At 34.0% G+C, this 21422-nt stretch overlaps 2 protein-coding genes across 2 annotated transcripts in view; one reads left to right on the top strand and one right to left on the bottom strand.

The window, feature by feature from the left end:
• Positions 1–66: 66 nt before the first annotated feature.
• On the top strand, positions 67–3210 carry LOC110992075. The gene is made up of 5 exons (XM_022257741.2): positions 67–199; positions 592–798; positions 1154–1294; positions 1500–1598; positions 2050–3210. The coding sequence occupies exons 1-5, from the start codon at positions 140–142 to the stop codon at positions 2257–2259; spliced, it is 717 nt and encodes a 238-aa protein (XP_022113433.2). The 5' UTR covers positions 67–139; the 3' UTR covers positions 2260–3210.
• Positions 3211–3566: 356 nt separating this feature from the next.
• LOC110992066 (cadherin-87A) overlaps positions 3567–21422 on the bottom strand; it is a 38437-nt gene continuing 20581 nt past the window's right edge. Inside the window, exons 12-36 of the mRNA XM_022257733.2 lie at positions 20990–21177; positions 20305–20467; positions 19868–20017; positions 19006–19170; positions 18158–18281; positions 17385–17576; positions 14851–15083; positions 14399–14552; positions 13865–14062; positions 13036–13275; positions 12709–12890; positions 11900–12086; positions 11182–11396; positions 10449–10646; positions 10202–10361; positions 9821–9956; positions 9479–9669; positions 8708–8884; positions 8357–8469; positions 8097–8260; positions 7513–7670; positions 7058–7163; positions 6459–6645; positions 5904–6014; positions 3567–5298 (exon numbers count right to left, since the gene is read on the bottom strand). Of these exons, the coding sequence (XP_022113425.2) occupies positions 5221–5298; positions 5904–6014; positions 6459–6645; positions 7058–7163; positions 7513–7670; positions 8097–8260; positions 8357–8469; positions 8708–8884; positions 9479–9669; positions 9821–9956; positions 10202–10361; positions 10449–10646; positions 11182–11396; positions 11900–12086; positions 12709–12890; positions 13036–13275; positions 13865–14062; positions 14399–14552; positions 14851–15083; positions 17385–17576; positions 18158–18281; positions 19006–19170; positions 19868–20017; positions 20305–20467; positions 20990–21177 (4170 nt within the window). The 3' untranslated portion in view covers positions 3567–5220. The remainder of the gene's footprint in view (positions 5299–5903; positions 6015–6458; positions 6646–7057; positions 7164–7512; positions 7671–8096; positions 8261–8356; positions 8470–8707; positions 8885–9478; positions 9670–9820; positions 9957–10201; positions 10362–10448; positions 10647–11181; positions 11397–11899; positions 12087–12708; positions 12891–13035; positions 13276–13864; positions 14063–14398; positions 14553–14850; positions 15084–17384; positions 17577–18157; positions 18282–19005; positions 19171–19867; positions 20018–20304; positions 20468–20989; positions 21178–21422) is intronic.

Here is a 21422-nt window from a genome sequence, read left to right as displayed (position 1 = left end):
TTGCCTTATTATGCGCCTGATAAAACATATTTCTGCGTAATCAGATGCATTATTACAATTTTATCAATCGCCTTGACACCTAGAACATGACATTTCCTATTAATATGTGGAGCTAGTGCAAATAAGTATTTTATCTATCATGTTGTGTGGTGTGCAGATTTTTGTTATTTTATTAATGTCTACTAAATGTATATGTCAGGTAAGACAAATCACTAGTCATTTAAGTATTTATTATAGTTTAATTCTTATGTATTGAGCGCTCGTTTTATGTTCATCTCTCAGGCTCACCTGATGTTAAGTTATACCACTGCCCATGGACACTAATAAGACGACACGCAAGTGCGTTGCCGGAATTAAAAAAAAAATAGTACATTCTTGAAGGAAAATTGGTTCGGAAATACTTCAGTGAGCACCTGCTTCCACATAGTGGTGGCAAAATCAAAAGCATCATTTAGTTTCACCGTGGCAGTCTCTGCGCACATTTTATTCTTAACAATCAAAAGACTTTGACCTTGTGACTATCAACTCTATTATAAAATTTTATGTATTCTCGAATGTATTACATATTATCATATATATTTAAAAAAATAGGTAAATCAAAAAAACGTTACTGCCTTCCTCCTCAAGTACGAGGGTTACATAAAGGCCTCCCAAGACCTGGATAAGAGTGACAAAGCGCTCCTGAAGAGCTGGGCTTCTGTAGCGCAGGTGGATCGCGTCAATGTGACTTCTCATTACCGCCTTGAGATGGTACGCCACAAGGAACATAGCTTTAATCGGAACAATATTAGTCAGAGGGTAATATTTTTTCATATAATAGCGAAATTTTAATTAAAATATGGCAACTCGTGACAAGGGATTTAAATTATGCCGATATGTTTTCTGTTTTGATTATTTATAGGATGGCAACTATGTACATAGTTCCTTGCTCATATTTTAATAATGAAGTAATTTATGTAAGCGATGCAAAATTGTATACAGAAATTATGTCAACAGCCCAGGCCAGGTTGCATTTGTATGGTCAGGCTGTGCACGGAGACTGCAAGTATGGAGTATTGTGGTCATGTGCATACTATAGACATTATTTAAGTTGTTGGCGATATTATAAATTGTGAGGATTTTTGTTATTTTTTTCATTTAAAAATATCTGTAGTGGCTGGAATGTTTATCCCTACATGAACTGGAAATAAAGAGACCCGAACGAAATTACTACCGTTGCGAAGCAGACTGCCTGCAGGTAGCAAGCGTGGCAGATCACCAAGAGAAGAAAGCCGTCCACCAGGTTGCTAAAGAGGTATCGAAGTTTTGGAATATTTAGATATTTAAGTCTTCTAGTCAAAAATTGTCCCAAATCTACTCTAGGTATATTAAGAGGAGTCAAAGTAAAGCTTGACAAATAAATAGATACCTCACATTTATAACATTCATATTTCTTGCTAACAAATAAATTACTAAATACGATAAGCTTTTTGTGTCTTCCAAACTTTTACTTATTGCAGATTAAACAATGGCGAAAAAGCTTTCGATATTTAGGAAATCAGTGCCATTTGGATAATCCGAGAAACGAGGACGCAGCGGGTGCATGTCTTGTGGAATACGTACGTAATATAATAACATACCATCTTAATATTATTGTATTATAATATGTAGTTGATTGCAATAGGTATTTTCTATACAATCAGATAGAGAAGAGTTAGGATTGGAAACCAAACTAATTCAACAGATATGTTTAGACAGTCAAAATTAGAAACTTTTTTATGCCATCATAATGGATGCAATTAGGAAATGAAACGATAACAAAATCAGTTGTTAGAAAATTAAACCGAATTCAAATGTCACCTCAAAACAACGATAATATTCCTTCAGAATCGCGTGGATACCAGACAGAAAATTCCTTTTTGAAATCATTTAATTAAACAAAGAAGTTATCCACGATAATTTGGAGGACGTATTCATTTCATGACAATTCTCTAATTAAACTTCATATTAGAAAACACAACCTGTCACATCGTATTGCGAGGCTAAATCTATCTCTCTATTTAATTTCAGATTCAACGGGACAATTACGACTTATCATTACAAAGGCTAATGAATCTCAAACAGAAATGTATAGCTGACGTATATTTAAAGATGGCGTATTCTTCTTATGACTTGAACGAATGCCTAAAAACATGTCTTTCGGAATTTCTTTATGAAATAAGAAAAGTAATGGACACGTTACATTTATGTTATGATATGAAAAGTAAATATAAGGAGTAAGGGATGAGAGGGGCTCTTTATTATGGGTCATGGGGGTATTAATAATAGAGAAATATGGGTTTTAATAATAGAGAATTTTAGTTTTTCCGCTATACTTACAACTCGCCTACAATAGAATATAAACGAATTAATTAAATGGTAACGAACGACTGCAATTTAACTGTTGAAGACAGAGCCTGCGTCTGGCTATATTCTGAAGCAGTAACTCCGACGATTTGGGTAATCACCACGCTTATAAAACTAAGAAAGCCCGAGGGAATAAAATGAACAGCCTTGGTAGTAAACATTATAGTTGATATCTAAACCTTACACCGACATTAAATATAAGAAGGGTCATCATTTTAGATTTGGGTTCTAAAGAGTAAATATTCTCATTATAATATAATGTGACCAAAAAATTACCTATATCCTAACTTAGGTTTTGTTAATAGAAATTAGTCTGAATAATCACGAATTAGCCCGCCGGCAAAGAATTGATAGATATTTCTTTATTTAACGGATATATAATACAGACGGTATTATATTTCCGTTAAATAAAGAAGAGAGAAAACCACTACCTTCTCTACACTACTAGTGGTTTTCTAATGTAACATACGATGATTTTATTATATTATTATGAAAATATATATATTAGAACTGCTGTTACTGTCTGCTGCCATGTCATAGAGCTTTAAGTTATTTGCAGCTGACAGTAATGTCATAACTCCGTCATACATCGAAATTCCCAAAGTTTTCACGAAATTCATTTAGGTAGCCAATAGGTTATATAAAAATTACTAATAAGAAAAAATAATGCCATGAACGGCCTAACCTAGTAAAATGTAATCTTAAATATTTATTGTTGTGTTGGTTTGTACGAGACAGTATGTCCTACTTACTATTTTATTTAATATATTATTTCGATACGAGGTCTTTGTTATATGCTTTAAAATAAAATAAAACTATAGTTTGTTTAATATTTTTATTCGTACAAAAATAGGTATTTACAAAAATACTTTGATATTAAAAATAGAGAGTTCTACCTTAAAATATAACCTTCATCTTACTTTCCTTCAACACCCGGAATCCGAAAACAATTTATATTGAGCCAAGCATCCGCCCGGAAGTGATTTGTGATTGTCTGAATGGTTGACTCAATATGTATTCTGGATGTTGGTAACGATGATAAGAACTAATTGGCTTATCTTTGTACATATGACACGTAAAACAAATATATAATATAATATTTGTCTTTTACACAAAGTCACACATTTATAAGTAAATGCTTGTGATACTGCGTACCGAATCCCGCATAAGACGATAGTTGGTGGCACCTTGGGGTTTTAGAGAGTATGTCCCAAATAACCCTCCCGCAGTAAGAAGTAGTGCAGTGGGTAAGACAATGAATTACCTCAAGTAAAAAAAACTGTGTCGCTATATCATTATATTCAAAAATATAATATCACAAAAACTCATAGAAAAATATATCTATATATAAAAAATATAAAAGCTAGCCTTTGCTATTACCGTTGAAAATAGACTAATAGACTTTTTATAAGCCGACAAATGGTATTACCCAAAATCAACTATAAAATCACCAAAAACTTACTAAAATATTTAAAGAAAACAATTTTTAACGGATTAAAGTTATGTATTATTGTAAACTAATAATTATTTAAACATATTATTTAAACTTTAATCCGTTAAAAAAGTGTTTTCTTTAAATGTGTAAAAGATAGGTTAATAAAAGACAATACTATGTTACTAAAATATATCAAAATGTACATAAATAAATGAACGTTGTCGACGTATTACCGGTAACTTTAATTACATTTAAAATAATTCATAAACAGGCAAAAATACAGATTGCACTCATTCGTCTCTTTCTCTCGAATTTTGTTGACGCTGTGCTGAAGAGAGATGTCAGAGTGTTTTAGTTCTTCGATACGAGTACGACAAATTATATGAATTATTTTGTCAAATTCATTCGTAAATACAAATGATAGATAAATATAAACTATATTTTTTTTACTTTAGTGTTTATGTATAGTATATGTAGAAAGAAGAGAACAGAAGAATGCACCAATAGTTCTTAAATATATAAATAACACGTCGTCAACATGCAATAATTAATCTATATTTACAAAATGACTCAAATTACAATCATATAAGAAACTTATCGCATCGGTAAGCGGATTTTTATCATTTTTTCAATATAATAGTCGCACTCAGAGTCATTTATAAACAGTTAAGGGTTACTTAAGCGACCATAGATATGATAAGTTAAATAATAAAAAAAAAATAATAAACTTCATCATTACCTATGATTTTTTCAAATTAGAATTTAAATTTTTCAAAAACAAGAAATTCCTGGATATGGGTAATATCTCAAAAACAACTGATTGTTGATGTTTTTGATTAAACTTACACTGTACAACTTATATAAGGATAATATTCTTTAATTTTAATTCATTATCTCAATAAGACTTAGTTTCCGACTAATTACTAGGCAATTGCTTTGAAAGCTTGAATGGAATATAATACTCAAATATTATCCAAATCCAAGAATATCACTTTCAAAATTTTATAAAGTTGGTTCATTTTTTCTAGCCTATGCTTCTATAGATAAGAAGTTAATTAGGAATTAAACATTTTCGTCAATTTTCATACATAATAAATCGTTTTCCATAGACTAGAATTTGATCATATTTGTATTCTAAAATCACGTCTAAAGGAATGTAAAAAGACAATAAGGTTAATGCTGATAGTTTTATAAATAAAATACCAACCAGTTATGATTTTCTTAAATTAAGACAAAACGCAAAAATATGAGAACGAATTAATACTGCAGACGTTTACTCATTGTTTGTTTTAAATTATTAAAATCTGGGAAATTTTTGACTGGCAACATTTTTACTCACTTCTTTCAGTCTTTGTAATTTATTTAAAAATGTTTATATTTACAAAAAGGGGAACGAAAAACTATGAAAGCGGCCCCATCCCTGCCGGCCGCGGAGGAGGTTCGGGAGTATCACATGCCGGAGGCTTGAATGTGCTTCCCTGGAATTGATTTTTATATTAAATAACTTAAGACGTAGGACAAAAATATATTTCAACTTTGTATATAAAGAAGTATTTCCCAATCTTTTTTTGTGCCGTGCACCAATTTACTCTTTCTAAAATCATTATAACCTTCTCTTTATATACTTAATTCTTTACATTAAAACATGGAATTTTTCACCTAAATGATAGGTTTTTAGGTAAAAAATCGAATTGCAAACACAGAAAGTTTTAGAAAAAGAAATTTCCCCCTGAAGGGCGTGGGCAAACATTGATGATTGATCTTTACTAAACTTAACATCTAAAAACAACAATACTCTTTCGTCTCTTTCTGTTAAATTGTGTATCCACTCTGAACAAAAGAGACGAATAACATTTATTTTAAATATATTTTATAATTTTGATAGGTAAGCGTCTTTTGGGTACTGAAGGCTGAGAATTTCTATAATTAACCTTTCTTAAGTAATTTATAGCTGAAAGTGATATAACGAAATAACTCTCCTGTATGTACATCAAAATCCATTGTTGACATACGTGAGTAACAGTTAGTCAAAGTCTCAACTTTAACTCTTAAGGAAATACATAACTTTCTGAGCTATAGTTACCTGGAAGCCCAGAGCAGCTTCAAGAGGAGTCGGTGAATCCCTCCCAAGCGTTGCGTAGTCCCCGAATCTCTCTCCGCGACCTTGGATTGTTGCGTATGTGTTGTCGGTTGGCTGCAAATAGTATATATATAACATTAAAGTAGGTAATGTCGGTGGATCAAGACAAATAATAATGGAGTAAGATGGTCTGGCTCCACAGAAATCTATTTCCTAGATATTTTTAGCAAAATCGTCCAATTAATTACGACGACATTAATAAAGACGAAAGAACCCCAAGATCCTTACTGAATACAGAACCTGGTGGCAAGAGTAAACCTGGTAAATCGAGGCCGCGTTGGAGGGATGGATTTGTCAAGGACCTCGAAAATATAGGGGGTATACTAATCAAGTAAATTGATTGTGAAAACAAAAAAAAAGTAAAACTGTTTTAAATAATTCCACAATAATGTGTGTGTGTGTACTGGTTACAACTTATTGAACTATGTAAAAGTAATGCAAACTTTGAGCCATTTAATATATTTTGAAACTTCATGTACATGTTGTATATGTTATCACCTGTGGCTGTTCACTAGAAGTGTCCTGCTGGTCTCCAAACACGTTCATAGTGAGCTCCTGCTCCTCGTAAGGCCTCAACTTGGTCTCCAACCACAAAGGGTTCTCTGTGGTACTCAGCTCTTCGAGAATTCGTCGACGAGCCAAACTGTCCCCTTTACTCGATTGAAGGGATGGCGGAGGGATCACCCTGGAAATGTTTATATTTTTTAAGTGAAACTTCTTTAGGTGCATGAGGGTAAAATTTTAACGGCTAGCTGATTTTTATTAACATTAGTATAAAGACAGTTTATTCCTGTTATGATTAGTGTTACCACTTTGCCAGACTAAAACGGTGTCACTTCCTAGTAAACAGCAAGGAGTAGGGATGAGACCGAAGCCGGTCTCCTGTGTCTCTCACACAATAAGCCTACTCTAGCAACCTCCACAGTTTTCGGCCATTATTATTGTTCATGCATCGAGGGTAGTAGTAACGTTTATAATGATCGTAATCTTATAATATTATTAATTTTTAAAATAGTATATTTGGATTTTCAGGAATGTAGTAACAAAATAAATCACATTAAAATCATTATTACATAGAAGTACGTTTGTGTTCTTACCAATGCTTGAGGCAGGCACACACGACCACAAAGGTGACGATTCCCGTGAATAGAACTATCAGAAGTGCGATCAACGTTGCGAGCGCTGGGTCGAAACTATCTGGAACTGTTATTTGAGTTTAAGATTAGAAAAAACTGGTTTGGATCTAACAAAATCTTCAAAGCTCAAATGAAATTAAATACTTACTCGTATTCGATATACTTTATACGTGCACGTTCGAAATTATGTACGTCTATTTATGAACACGTCATAATAAAATGCATTTAATTGGCATTACCTTTATCGAAACAATTGAGATAAAACTATATATACAGATTTTTATAATTATTGTAATGTATTTATAATAGTTGATAAAAAGACAAATTTACTGTTTAAAAAATAATATGTGTGTATGTAGTAATTAATTGCATTTTATTTTATTTGGTGGGGAACAATACATCTATTCTGGACATACCCTTGGAAGTGGAACTAGCTGCAATAAGAGTCTCCACCCCGTACTGCTGGTAAACGTCCTTCAGCTCATCGTACTTCGAGTCGATACTTTCCAGAACTTTCTCCACGGGTAGTACTTGCCATGTCAGTGGCTCCACTGCGTGCAAGTGAACTTCACACCTAAAACGAGTTACCTTTTGTTTAAATAAAACCTAACAAAGCAGCTCTCAGATATATGCCCATCTCAGTCTAATGTTATAGTAATGCGTACTCAGTCGATTATGATGCGTCTTTGTTAGGTTTCAAAAAGATATGGACATTTTATTTGTTAAAATAATATTGTAATCGCGAGTACTACACGATAAAACAGACTCAAACATTGCGCACGCACACTTATCATCTCAGTCACACACACTTGTTCACACACATAACCCTGGTACATACTGAAGATGTGAATTGATTTGTTCTTTAGATTTAAATTTTAGATTATTTATATTCATTTAGTTTTGAATATTTTTTAGACACCACGAAAAAGTTGTAGTCACTAATACTTACTATCATGATTATCTAATATATAATAACACAGTTTTTAACATATCAACTCACCAATCATCCAATCTCCTATCAGCCTGCACGAGTGGTACTCTTCTGTCGGGAACCAATAAAGCACTTCCAGCTTCTCCTAATCTTCGTTCTACAGCATCCACAGATGTGGAACAACTTCTTGATACCACCATGCGGATGAGAGATGATCGATCTATTATCCAAACCTGTGTTTCAAAGAAATTATTTTTTGATTTGATAAAATGTAAATTCATAAATAATATTATGAAAGTGAAAGATAGAAAGAGAGCTAAAGTACATACATAAACTTGTGCCTTGGCCTGTCTGTGAGGATGTGCTACTTCCTGTGCGATGATGTCCAGTACGAACCTATCTTGGTTGTACTCCGACATGAAGTGAGCGGTCATTAGAGTGCCTAAAATTTAATAAAATAATTAATTTCGATACTAAAAAATATATTTTCGAATCTTTGTGTAGTATATATGTCGCAGTAAAGTAGTTAAATTAGAGAGTTCATTAAATCTCTAGACAGTTAATTAAAGATCGATATACAATCTCACCATGTTCCACATGACATCTTAAAAAATCAATAGTTGATTAGTTAATACATGATACTTTAATTAAAAAAAAAAACAATCGAAGAAAAATCTTACCATCCTGTGTGATATTAAAGGGCGAAGGCACCACACTGCCACTGGACTGCGAAGCCCCGAACTTGTAGAGGTTGGAAGCTGCCACCATGTAGATCAAGGTTCCATTCTCGTCCAGATCCGGGTCAAACGCTACCAGAGATATTATCGGCTCATTGATACGCGCCGTGTGTTTGACACCTAAAATATTCCTCATATTTTAGACTACTATACCAAATTAATATCGGATAAGAGATATTTATTAAAATAAATAGATACAAAATGTATCTGGGTAGTCCTAAACTACAGTTCTTTTACATAAGGCTGAGAAATATCTGCTTTCGTAATTTCTTGGTCAGCAATAAAGAATATACCTTTTTAGTACGATTTTGGTATCAATTAATAATATTTATTGTAAAACATGAGGTTTTCAAGAAATAATATGATAAATAAATATAAAACAATTTAAAAACGTTTTTTTTGCAACAAATTTAAAAAGCAGACTGTACTTATATTATTAGAAAATACTTTAAAAAATAAACGTAAATTCTGAGTGAAATATAATTTACAATTGTTCTAAAAAAAGAAAAGAAAAGATCTAAATTGTTTCGATAAAAAATATTTGGTATTAAATGGGGTCGAGTTTCGTCTGGCATAATACAATGTTTTTGACATACCAAATACATACTTTTTTGACACACTTTAATATATTTCGAAGTATCAAAAGATTCTCTATAAACGTTATTATTAACCATGTTCAATATAAATATATTTTGAATAATTAGCTCGCAATACCTGCATAGTAAACCTTTTTTTCGAATTTCGGTTCGTTATCGTTTTCGTCGAGTATTTTAATTTTAACAATGGTAACACTCGCATCTGGGCTGTCAGTGGTATTGTCTATGGAATTCAAGATGGCGGCCGCGTGTTCCAGTATCGGATTGTTGCTAGCGTATATTGTCATTGTGTACTCGTCACGTTTTTCCCTGAAATTTAAATATATTAATTAACGTTTCACACATTATATATGTTTTTTTTTATTATTAATTAATTTACCAAATGCATATAATAATTACACGTTTCCACGTCAAAATATGAAAGAGTTTTTGTAGAGTATATAATAATATCTTCTCCTACCTGTCAAAACTGATATTAGCCCGAATGGTTCCCTGTGTCCTGTCTAGAGTGAAGGCGCCATCTTGGTTGCCTTCTAGTAGATGATAGTACACTCTGCCGTTTTCTCCTGAATCTTTGTCTATGGCTTTTACAGAACCTGAAACATTGAATTAAATTTAAAGATACGGAATATTGTCATACTATACTAAAAGTTTTTAAAGTTAAAAATGTAAACAACAAGAATAAAATAGGAGTAGAGAAGAAAAGAGATGAGTTTAAAGAAGCTGCAATAAATTGTAAAACCAGGGTCATGAGATACCCATTGTGCTTGTAATCGATAAAATGTACAGAAAAACATTTTCCTACAAATGGAAAAGGAGTGCAATGATAATAATCTTTTACCTATAATAATTCCCGCTGGAAGATTTTCGGGTACAGTAAAGGTGTGTGTGGGCAATTGGAAGATGGGTGCATTGTCTTCATCATCGAACAATACAACTGTGATGACCCGTAGAGCCTCGAATTGAGCTGGAGTACCATTGTCCACCGCTGCTATTACTAACTAAAAAGGTGGAAAATGTCATTGATTTTAAATGTTTATAAAACCACCAGGTACCAAAGTTTTAATGAATTTCGCAAGTGGACTTACCTCATACTCCGGTTGCAGCTCTCTATCCAAGAAGGTTTTCGCCCTCAACTGCCCCGAATTCGTGTCCAAACTGAATTCCTGAGTTTCGACCACATTTTTGTTATCGACTTTGAGGTAATAAGAGACGCGGCCGTTTTCCCCACTGTCTTCGTCCGTAGCTTTGAACGTTGTTATGAGATAATCTGTTTGTGCTGCGTTCTGAAAGACATTTTATTAATTTTCGATTACACAGCCGGCGAACATCGTATACTATTAGTGTCAATTTAATACAACAATTTTAAAATAGACCAATGATAGGTACTAACTACTGAGGGCATATAATTAAATGTTTGTGCTATCGCAGAATATAGTTAAGAGGTGTATAAAGAATATCCATAGCGTAAAATAAGCAAACCTCACACACTGATCCCTTTCGTTAGTTTTTTTGCACTTTGAACCTTTTTTAGTATGTAAATATTATTTATTTCGTTTTTATATTAATAGTGTAATTGTTCGTTATTACATATTATTTTAATAAATACAAAACACACCAGATATTTCCAACTACGTACAGTTTTAATTGGACAATTCAATTATCGTTTTGTAATATTTTCATTTACTTGATATTTCATTTCCATAAATATTTTAATCTCAAAATTAGCCAAATCAATGCAACCATTTTTGAGCTTTAGCGATACCACAGCAATTACAATATACAGATAATTCATAAACAAATTTAAGTAGAAATGTCTACCTCGGGAATTTCAATAGTACGCTGATCCGGCGGCGGTTCGACGAACACAGGTGTGTGTCTGTTTACGCTCATCACGAATATGTCCACTTTGGCCGTGTCCTGGAATCCCTGCCCGTCGTGGTCAGATGCAGACACCGTGAGGGAATATGTCGTGTTGCCTGTCACGGGTTTGGAAGGATATATGATACCACTCGTAGGGTCTACAGAAAAAGTGCCTGAAATGCGAATTAAATTATGTCAGATGGTGCATTATTATTAATATTGTTGTAATAGTCTATTTAAGTAATAGATGAAAACGAGTCATCTGATGTGTTCTAAGGGCAAGCTGCCTGTTCTTGTAGTAAAACAGCTGAAGAGACGTGATTATTGTGCGACATGTACCACACAGAAAAAAATGCTAATGAACATAACAGAGACAAACTTCAAAGAAATAATGTTGAACAAAAACATACATACAGGTACATATGCTATTTACTTAAGAAATACATATACATACGTTACTTTATACCTCTGATGACAATATAGATGGCAAATTAGCTACAAAAAATATATATGTTAAAATAGGTGAGTTAGCTGCGTTCCCAAACTTTTAATAAGAGAAGGCTCTTATATCGTTTTTAGTTTTGTGATGAAATAATATTCAATTTCTAAAATAGATATACAGAGCTAATATAGAGTTGTAGTGTAATATCAAGTGAACATTTGAAACGAGAAATACCTGGTACAGTCTGATCAACTATCCTATAAAGGAGTTTCCCATTAACCCCAACGTCTTTATCCTCAGCTAAGACTTGAAGAATGGCGGCTGGAGGGTTCAGTTGAAGGTTCTCGGCAATAGTTCCCTTGTACACTTTTTGGGAAAATATTGGAGGATTGTCGTTTATATCATTTATTTTGATATGTACCTGGAAAAAATAAATAAATAAAATAGCAATTATTAACGGTATTCACGTTTAAAATTAAACAAGTATGAGAAAAGTTGCCATGTTTATGACGGAACTAGAAATTCGTTTAAAATTTTAATAGGGAGAGAAATATACAACTTTATTTAACTCTTCTCTCTAGCGCAAATACCTAATACAATACTGCATGCTAAAGCACTATCTGATAAGCCTAATTTTTTAGGTAATTAAAATCTTTGACATCAACTGTTCTTTACATCAGCAATACTTTGTCATTTAAAATTCGTACCCTTAAAACAGATGTTCGAGTACCCTATACGGAGTATAATTTCTACCTACAATAATTTCGTAAAAATATATATATATATACATATATCAAGCAAACGAGCCTCCAGAACGGTACATAAAAAATAAACTACATGGACACTCATTTTATTAGTTATTATAAAATGAGTAGAAAATATTTTTAGTTATTATGAGATGCGTTGCCGGCCTTTGAGCGAAGAGATCTTTGAAATATTTCAGATCATTGTATTCAATTATTTAAACGTTTCAATAATTGCTATTGCAAAGTAAAAATTTATAAAATTTAGATCATAAAAATAATGGAGCAAATCATACTCACAGGAACACTAGTGCTTTTGCTGAGATGCGCAGGCGCCATGTCTGTGGCCACTGCTCGCAACGTAACATCAGTGACAGATTCCCGATCAATATTATCCGCCACAATGATTATGCCAGTGTTTGGGTCTATGTCGAAGTATGACGATTGGCCAGCCAAGCTGTATCTTATTTCACCGAATTCACCTGAGAATAATAATATATTTATTTAAGCGAATGTCAAGTTAAATGTCAAATTCATTCCAATTAGACCATCTAAATCAATCAAGCAGACCAGAAAACCATTCTTATTATGTATTAATAAAGTGTATTATTACAATAAAGAACATACCTTCATCCTTATCAGTAGCGCGTACAGTGATAACACTCGTTCCCACTACACTATGCTCATTGACGCTAGCCTCGTACAGCTCCTGGTCAAAGTTCGGTTCCTCATCGTTAACATTCACCACGTCAACGAAGACACCCGCAGAAGTCGACAATTGTGGAACACCAGAATCGAAAGCGACGAGTGTAAAGTTTATCGAATGAATTTTTTCGTAGTCGATTCGTTGAATAGTTTTTACTACACCTAAAAATAGTAAATTAAAAAATATATATAAATATATGTAATTATAATTATATATATATATATATTTAAATAAACAATGCGGTAAAATGAAGTTTTTTAACTGCGTTGATCCAGTTATGATGATATTCGTTACAAACATACAAAAATCTTAATCTAGCCCTTTTAATATTGATATATATATGTCGCAGAAAAGTAGTTAAATCAGAGTTCAAAAAGTGGCTTATATGTCAGTCAAAAATGATAACACGCACGGTAAAACGCAGTAAAAAACCACATACTACGTCATCGGCGTGTTTTTTTTTGCATAGCGGGGCAATTGAGTCAAATAGTCATGGCAGCTCGTGGACACCCATTTTATTGCGTTGCCGGACTTTGAGGAAAGAGTTATTTGTTTATAAAATTAGATGTTATATCTCCGAGAAGACCCCTACCGGGAGTCGATTCCACATTTCGCTAGTTCACAAAAGAAACTGTTTTCTTAAGTGGAATACTTCAACCCAACAAGGTTTTGCATAGGTTCTATAGTTACTAATAAATAATCTGAAATGCTTATCTTGTCAAATAATCAATTTTGCATAATCTTGCTTACCTGTAACGTTATCAATAGAGAAATAAGGGCTGGGCGGATAGATAACAATGGCGGATATAGGCGTCTCCCTGTCCGTAGCCGTATACGTGTTCAGCACGGTCCCAATCGGTTGCTCCTCGAGTATACGCTCGGTGTACGCGGGTTGCGTGAATACGGGCGCGTGACGATTTACGTCCACTATGTTTATTATTAGTTCACCTGTAAAATGCGGTTCAATAGAAATACTGCAATGATAATAAATATTAAACGTTTCGTCTTAAATGGAAGGTTCATAAAAGTAGATTAAAATTTTGTATCTTAGATGTTTCAGTCTCGGGCAATATGAGGAAAACATAGTTAATTATTATAGTATATATCACAACCACTGCGAGAAAAAATAAAATAAGATAAAGTGAGCGCAAGTGAAAAATTAAATCAGACATATAATTATTAAATTTAAAAAAATAGGCTACTCGATAAAAAAAGAAAAGGGTAAAGGCCACATGAAAATGAAAATGGACAAAATAAAAAGGAATAAGAGCACATGATAATTACCTTCAGTCTTCTGAAGATTAGGCGCGGAATCATCTGTTACAGCGACGGGCAGTGTAACCACGGCCGCAATTTCTCTGTCTAAATGATTACCGACTACCACTGTGCCGTTGGAGAGAATTTTAAACCAAGATGACAAGATGATATCATCGGACACCTAAATAAAATTAACATTTTATTACTTAAAATTTAACTTAATATAACTTTATTAATTAAAAGGCCGGCAACGCACTCGCGAGCCCTCTGGCATTGAGAGTGTCCATGGGCGGCGGTATCACTTAACATCAGGTGAGCCTCCTGCCCGTTTGCCCCCTGTTCTATAAAAAAAAAAGGTTGTAGCGCCATAAGGTAGTATAAGATTAACAACAAATAAAAAAAAACAAAGTCCTCAGCCGCGTCTGTTTCTCTGTTCAAGATAATAAAAAACTAAGAAAGAAGAGAAACTAAAAAGCTACCTCTTTTCCATTCTTATCAACCGCCCGAACCGGCTTTTCTCCCAATTCGAATACCAATTGGGTATTATCCGTGATATCTGGGTCGACCGCTATCAGGGTATGCACCAGGGTGTCCATATCCGCATCAGCCGATACTTCAGCTCGTTGTATCGGAGGAGTGAAATATGGCTTCTTATCGTTCACGTTGATAACATGGACTATTAGTTCTGTTGTACCAGTTAGGCTTGGGATACCTGGAACATTGACCAGATATTACAATTTTATTGATTTGCCTGAAATCGGATCATAGTTTGCAGATATACTTAGTCTGGCCATAAATACTGATACAACTATAAATAAACAAAATATTACATTTGAATCTGGAATATGTCATTTTTATATGATTGTCCATTAAGTTTTCTCATTTTGGCGCCAATACTTTGTATAATATTTTGCGATATTAAAATGCAGTGAGGTGATAAAGAGAACCGAATCGCTGTGATTGCATTACACAAAGTAGTGTAGAGCCAAATGCAATTTTTAAAACTCTCCATACGCTTGGTATTAGAAAAATATTTGTGTACCGGGCTATTAATAGGTACAATCAGACCTCCTCTGTTTGTGGCAGAAAAATATCTGGCCGTCCACGTAGTGTTCGTACGAAAAAGATGGTCAAAGCAGTAAGGGAAAGAATTCAAAGAAATCCTGTCCGAAAGCAAAAGATTTTATATCGGGAGATGAAGATAGCACCTAGAACCATGTCGCGTATTTTAAAGATGACTTAGACTTGTAGCCTATAAGAGATGTACTGGTAATTTCTCAACTGATAATTTAAAAAAGATTAGGGTGATACAATCGAAAAAATTCTGAAGCGGTACGCAAAGGTAGGTCACAGAAAAATTTTGTTTACGGATGAGATTTTTTTTACAATCGAGCAACATTTTAACAAACAAATCACCGTATTTATTCTCAAAGCTCTAAGGAAGCTTCCCAATTACTAGACAGAGTGCAACGTGGGCACTATCCGACTTTAGTGATGGTTTGGTTGGGTATTAGCTATGAAGGAGAGACTGAGCCATACTTTTGTGAAAAAGGTAGCAAAACTTCGGTACAAGTGTATCAAGATACCATCCTTAAGAAGGTAGTGAAGCCCCTTAATAACACCATTTTCAATAACAAAGAATGGTCCTTCCAGCAAGACTCGGAACCGGGTCATAAAGCTCGGCCTACGCAGTCTTGGTTAAAATGAACGTTTCGGACTTCATCAGCGCTGAAGACTTGCCGTCGTCTAGTCCCAATCTTAATCCGCTAGATTATGATTTATGATCAGTTTTAGAGAGTATGGCTTGCTCTAAACGGCATAATAATTTGGAGGCCCTAAAACAATCCATACGATTGGCAGTGAAGAATTTTCCCATAGAAAGAGTGCGTGCTTCTATTGATAACTGGCCTCAACGTTTTAAGGACTGTATCGCAGCCAATGGAGAACACTTCTAATAAGCTTTTTATATTATAAATTGTTTTTTATTTATGTATTAAACTAACACACTGTAAAAGTAATAAATGTTATTTGCAACAGAAAAAAAGTATTTTTCTTTGTTTCAGTATTTATGGCAAGACTAGGTATAATAGTCGTAACCCTGAAGTCGTGCGTTTGAATCACGGCTTTGCACTAAACTATTTTCTTTTCTACGTGCGCAATTAATAAACATATTTTGCCACACAATTCTTTCTTTCCATCGCGTCGGTATTTGTCTCCTGATGTCATGGTCGCTTCAGGATTCCTTTTTTACATTATTGTAAAATTTGTGATGTTGGTGGTTGGTTAAGGAAAATCTATTGTTTGTGTATTCGAGGAAATAACTTGAAAGTCTCGCTTAACTACTCATGGAAACTCTAATTGCTAGCAGTTTATATTTGGTATAAAATATAATTTTATTGAGAAACAAATATATAGTAATAATAAAAAATATAAAATTAAAACAAATAAAAAAAAGAGTAAGTAAAACTCCAGTTCTTGGTCACCGATCACCAGGCGCCAACTTAAATCTTTTATTAGCGAGTCTCTACTCCATAAAATATACCTACTCCATAAATAAAAGGAATATTCTTCAGTGAGTGTGTATGTCACTGAACTTCTCTCAAACCACTGGACCGATTTTGACGAAATTTTGTGTGTGTGTGTGTAATATTTTTTTAATTAATTATTAATTTATTAGTAGTTGTTGATTTTGGAATGTTTTACACTGGATCCGACAGACGGCGCTACCATCGCAGTGTCAAATTTTAAATAATATTCGAATTTTAATTTTAGTCTGTCCCGACAGTTAGCGCTGCGATTAAATTAAAAAAAAGTTTTGTTATCATTGTGTTATTGTAGACCATGTGCTGGATCGTTAGATATTGTCATAACATTTGAATTATAATTTTCATCAAAATGGTCCAGAATGTTTTAACTTATTAAAAAAACTTTGAAATTTTCAAATTAAAGACGTGTAGACAGGACAACGTCTGTCGGGTCCACTATTATATTTATATAAGTTTAGTGGTCTTACCCATATCAACGGCCACTATCTGAATCCTATACGTATTCCGTTTGTCGTAGTCAAGTTTATCAGCAACGGTGAGAACCCCAGTCGCATTGTCTAGTGTAAAGGCATCCAGGGCCCCTTTTTGTATCTTGTATTTTATTTCAGAATTCACTCCACTGTCCAAGTCGGTGGCGTGGACTATTGCTACTTCACTACCTATAGGCATACGAAGACGGTTTATTTCATTGTTGCATCGGGAATAGCAGTGTTGACTTTAGCAGCGACTCTCATCCCCCGCTGTCACAAATATCAGCTCGAACGAAGGAAAACATGCATCGTGATGAAACTTATTAGACCCAAAAAGTCGACGGCATGTGTCAGGCAGAAGAGTTCACAAAACATGATAATGGTACAGATACAGAAATCTGATGCTCAGAACTAAGAAAGGTTGTAATTTATCGAGAATTGAACTTTCCTAGACCTTCGGACAAACGGTAGTAAATTAGTTTGTCAAGTATTCGTGAACGTAGATAAAGTAATTCTTTTACAGGTCGTTTCGATTCCATACATTTTGTATGAAACATGGTATATACTATATATGTTCGTACTTTTTTACATTAAGAATGCGGTCAAGAGCTTCTTAACTGTTTCTAGATTTAAAATTATTTGATATTTATTATTTTACCAAAAAACATTTACAACAAAGAAGTTACTTTAAAATAGGCCGATAAGAAATAAGTTAAATAAAGTTTATTTAACAATTCAATACGTTTTGTAATATTTGTATAAATCCTCACCAGTAGCAGCATCTTCAGTGACGTCAGCCTCATATCTGTCAGTGTCAAATACGGGTGCGTGATTGTTGACGTCACGCACCGAGATCTCGACTTTGCACGTTGCGTTGTGGATGCCATCTGTGGCCTAAGAAAATAATTTTATTACATAATGTTATGTATTTATTTATTTATTTATACACATCTACTACTATTTCCCGAGTCGATAATTACAAACTAGGAAATTCAAAAGCTAAGAACGTATTAATATATGTATTCAGCTATGAAATTTAAAATGTTGCAGCAGTTAATTTATTAATTACCCTCTATTGATACAGTTCACGAAAATTTTAAATTCTACCAACAGAAGAATATTTGCATACTAACTATACTTTAACTACCAACATTATTCAGAATTCACTTGAAACAATTGAAATTGACCAATATAAATTTTAATAGCTAAAGATGCACCCACACCAACAGCTAACGAGAGTAATTCAAAATATGTGTGAATAGTTAAGTAGTATTTAAATTTAACAATAAATTAGATTGGAATCTTGCCCTGTACCATTAAATTCTCGATTCCTCTCAAAGTGGCAAATACTCCTTCGAGCTCTGATTATCGTAGTGAACCTGGCCAATAGCTTGGAGATAATCAGGGCTTTATATATTCACTATGTATGTGTCAGGGTACATCTATAGGGCTTTGGTATCTGTAATATTAAGTTATCTAGTGCAGATTGCTAACACACACACTACTTCTACTTTACAGATACACCTGACAATTATGACATATACATTTATATAGCTGCACAAACGTAGTGTAACACATAAAAAAATGAAAAGGTAGTACTTTTCCTAATAATACTTACGAGAACTGTCAAAATGATTTTGTTATCGCCTGTGGAATGCACTCCACCTGTTTCTGGTCGGACCAATATCCTTCCGGAAACGGGATCTATCCAGAACGGATGCGTTTTAGGTTCGACGATAGAGTAACGTATATCTGAAGTCGTGTCTGGATCACGAGCTTGGACCTATTAATTTTATCTTTTATTAATAATAACACAAACATCAAATAAACTATGATAAATACTTAATTATTCGATTTGGATTATCTGGATCTGGGTTATTATAAATATTTGGGCAAGAGACGTGGGATTTTCAGAAAAAAAAAAACATGTAATTTAAAAGAGTTACTTGGAAATACCATACGTTCGTTGATTCCTGTATTGATGGTATTTAAATATTGAGTTAAATTTATATAAGACTATGTCCACAGACCATATGAGGTCTGTGATCGGAGAGGTCTACACGGTTACAGTCCACATGTGTTCTCCTTGCAGGAGCAACTTCTCGGCTTTTTGGAGTTGTTGACGTACGAGGATAGTTGAGTATATGGCGCGGATTGGACTTATCAACGAAAACCTAAAAAGTGCTGGGATATACGGCAATTTTTTATTTAATTTTTATCAAATAATGTGTCGAAATTGGTCAGTATTTTTCATGAAAAGTCAGCTCAACGCGAGGAAACCCGCTTATTTTATAAGTATTTATTTAAATCATAATAAAATTGAAGAAATTATATACTATATGCTTCCTTCTTAACATTACGATGCAGCCTAACTTAAGACTATTAAGTAATTAAAAATCAAACCTTATAAACTAAAAAAGATTTAAAAGGTAGACACTCTCTTCCTGTACTATTATAAATATATAAATGAATCAGCCTACCTGTAACTCCGGCTCAAACTTCAGAGCATCCTCATCGATGGATGCTCGGTAGACGGGAGTCAGGAAGGCAGGAGGATTGTCGTTTGAGTCCGTGACGGAGATGTGGAGAGAGACCACCGTCATTTGGCCCGAGCCGTCGTCATCCGTCGCCTAAGATTGTATTTATTCAAATAAAACGTTTTAACTCTGTATCAATATTGGCGAATAAAATCCACTCGTTTTAATGGTATTGAAATAATTGACTTTACTGCTATTCAATTATAAGCTCTTCGACATAATGACATACATAATATGATACTTTTATCGTATATTAATAATAATTTATACAGGAAACCCTTAATATACATATGTTAAGTAAATCTATATTCTGTTTAAAAAAAACGTATGATAATTTGTATACAATACAAAGAAAATAGCAAATAGTTCCCAGAACCTACCTTGTACTGCAAGAAATAATCCTTCCGGGTCTCAAAGTCAATACAGGGTGGAGTTCCAGGTGTGGCACAAGCGGCGACTGTGATGACTCCGCTGCGGTTGTCGACGCGAAACAGTTCTGCGCCGTTGCCTGATAACTGATACACTATGCCCTCGGTGCCGTATCTGTAAGGTTATTATTATTTATAGCCAAAGAGCCCCAACGTCAGCTTTTATACTATAACGAAGTATAATAATACGTAAAAATATCAGACAGTGTATATTATTTCTAAAATTATCCTGAGGAAAAAAAGATAATCTTGAGAGGTGTCAAGGGGTACACAAATGGAACGAAGATTCCTTTCGATTAATTAATGAAGGAATTGTAATTGAGAGAGTGAGAGAGAAAGTGTGTGTGAGAGAGAGAGAGAGAGAGTGGGGGGGAGAGAGAGAGGATGAGGGAGAGAGAGAGAGAAACACGCGCACGCCATACGGCTAACAACTATAGCTTTATATATATATATATAAAGTGTCGTTATAACTTTTGGTCTTATTTTTTTCCGTCTAGCCACCTTTCGCAACTCGCGATAAAGAACTTCGTTCCAATAATTATTAGTACTCTGCCTAATTAGAAACAGGGTACTATTTCATGCGTCATGTCATCTTAACAATTTTCTGATAAAACAGCTCGACATCAACTTCTTTTACCTGCCCGTATCTCTATCTGTCGCCTTAATAGCGACCACTCTGGTCCCCGGAGGAGCACCTTCAGCCACGGAACCTGAATAGGGCTGCTCCGCGAATTGGGGCGCGTTGTCGTTGACGTCACTCAGGGATATCGTCACACTGGCCTTGGATGACAGTCGCGGAGACGTATGCAGCTCTTCTGCTATGACCTGAAATTTTAAGAAAATATGGTTGGTTACAGACGGTGAAAAAATCCACTTCCGGATATTCTGGTGGTATGGGTGACCACTCTTCCGCCGTACATACGAAACGGTACATGGTTTGATTGAAAGAAAATGATGATGTTAAACGTATGGAACATCAAACGCGTTCAATTAAAAGAGTTTAGTTTTGAAGCGTAAAGAATTTCTAGATTTCAGGTCTGATGATATCGTAAACTGCTTTTCGGTAGGTT

This window comes from Pieris rapae, chromosome 8 (genome assembly GCF_905147795.1).
Source record: "Pieris rapae chromosome 8, ilPieRapa1.1, whole genome shotgun sequence".
NCBI classification, from domain to species: domain Eukaryota; kingdom Metazoa; phylum Arthropoda; class Insecta; order Lepidoptera; family Pieridae; genus Pieris; species Pieris rapae.
This window is presented reverse-complemented; position numbering and strand designations above follow the sequence as displayed.

Bases quoted from the DNA above. Each gene is read 5' to 3' on its own strand.
- LOC110992075 (XM_022257741.2), top strand. From the start codon at position 140: ATGTTGTGTGGTGTGCAGATTTTTGTTATTTTATTAATGTCTACTAAA. The intron at 799-1,153 runs GTAATATTTTTT...AAATATCTGTAG, and splicing joins GGAACAATATTAGTCAGAGG to TGGCTGGAATGTTTATCCCT. The intron at 1,295-1,499 runs GTATCGAAGTTT...TACTTATTGCAG, and splicing joins TCCACCAGGTTGCTAAAGAG to ATTAAACAATGGCGAAAAAG.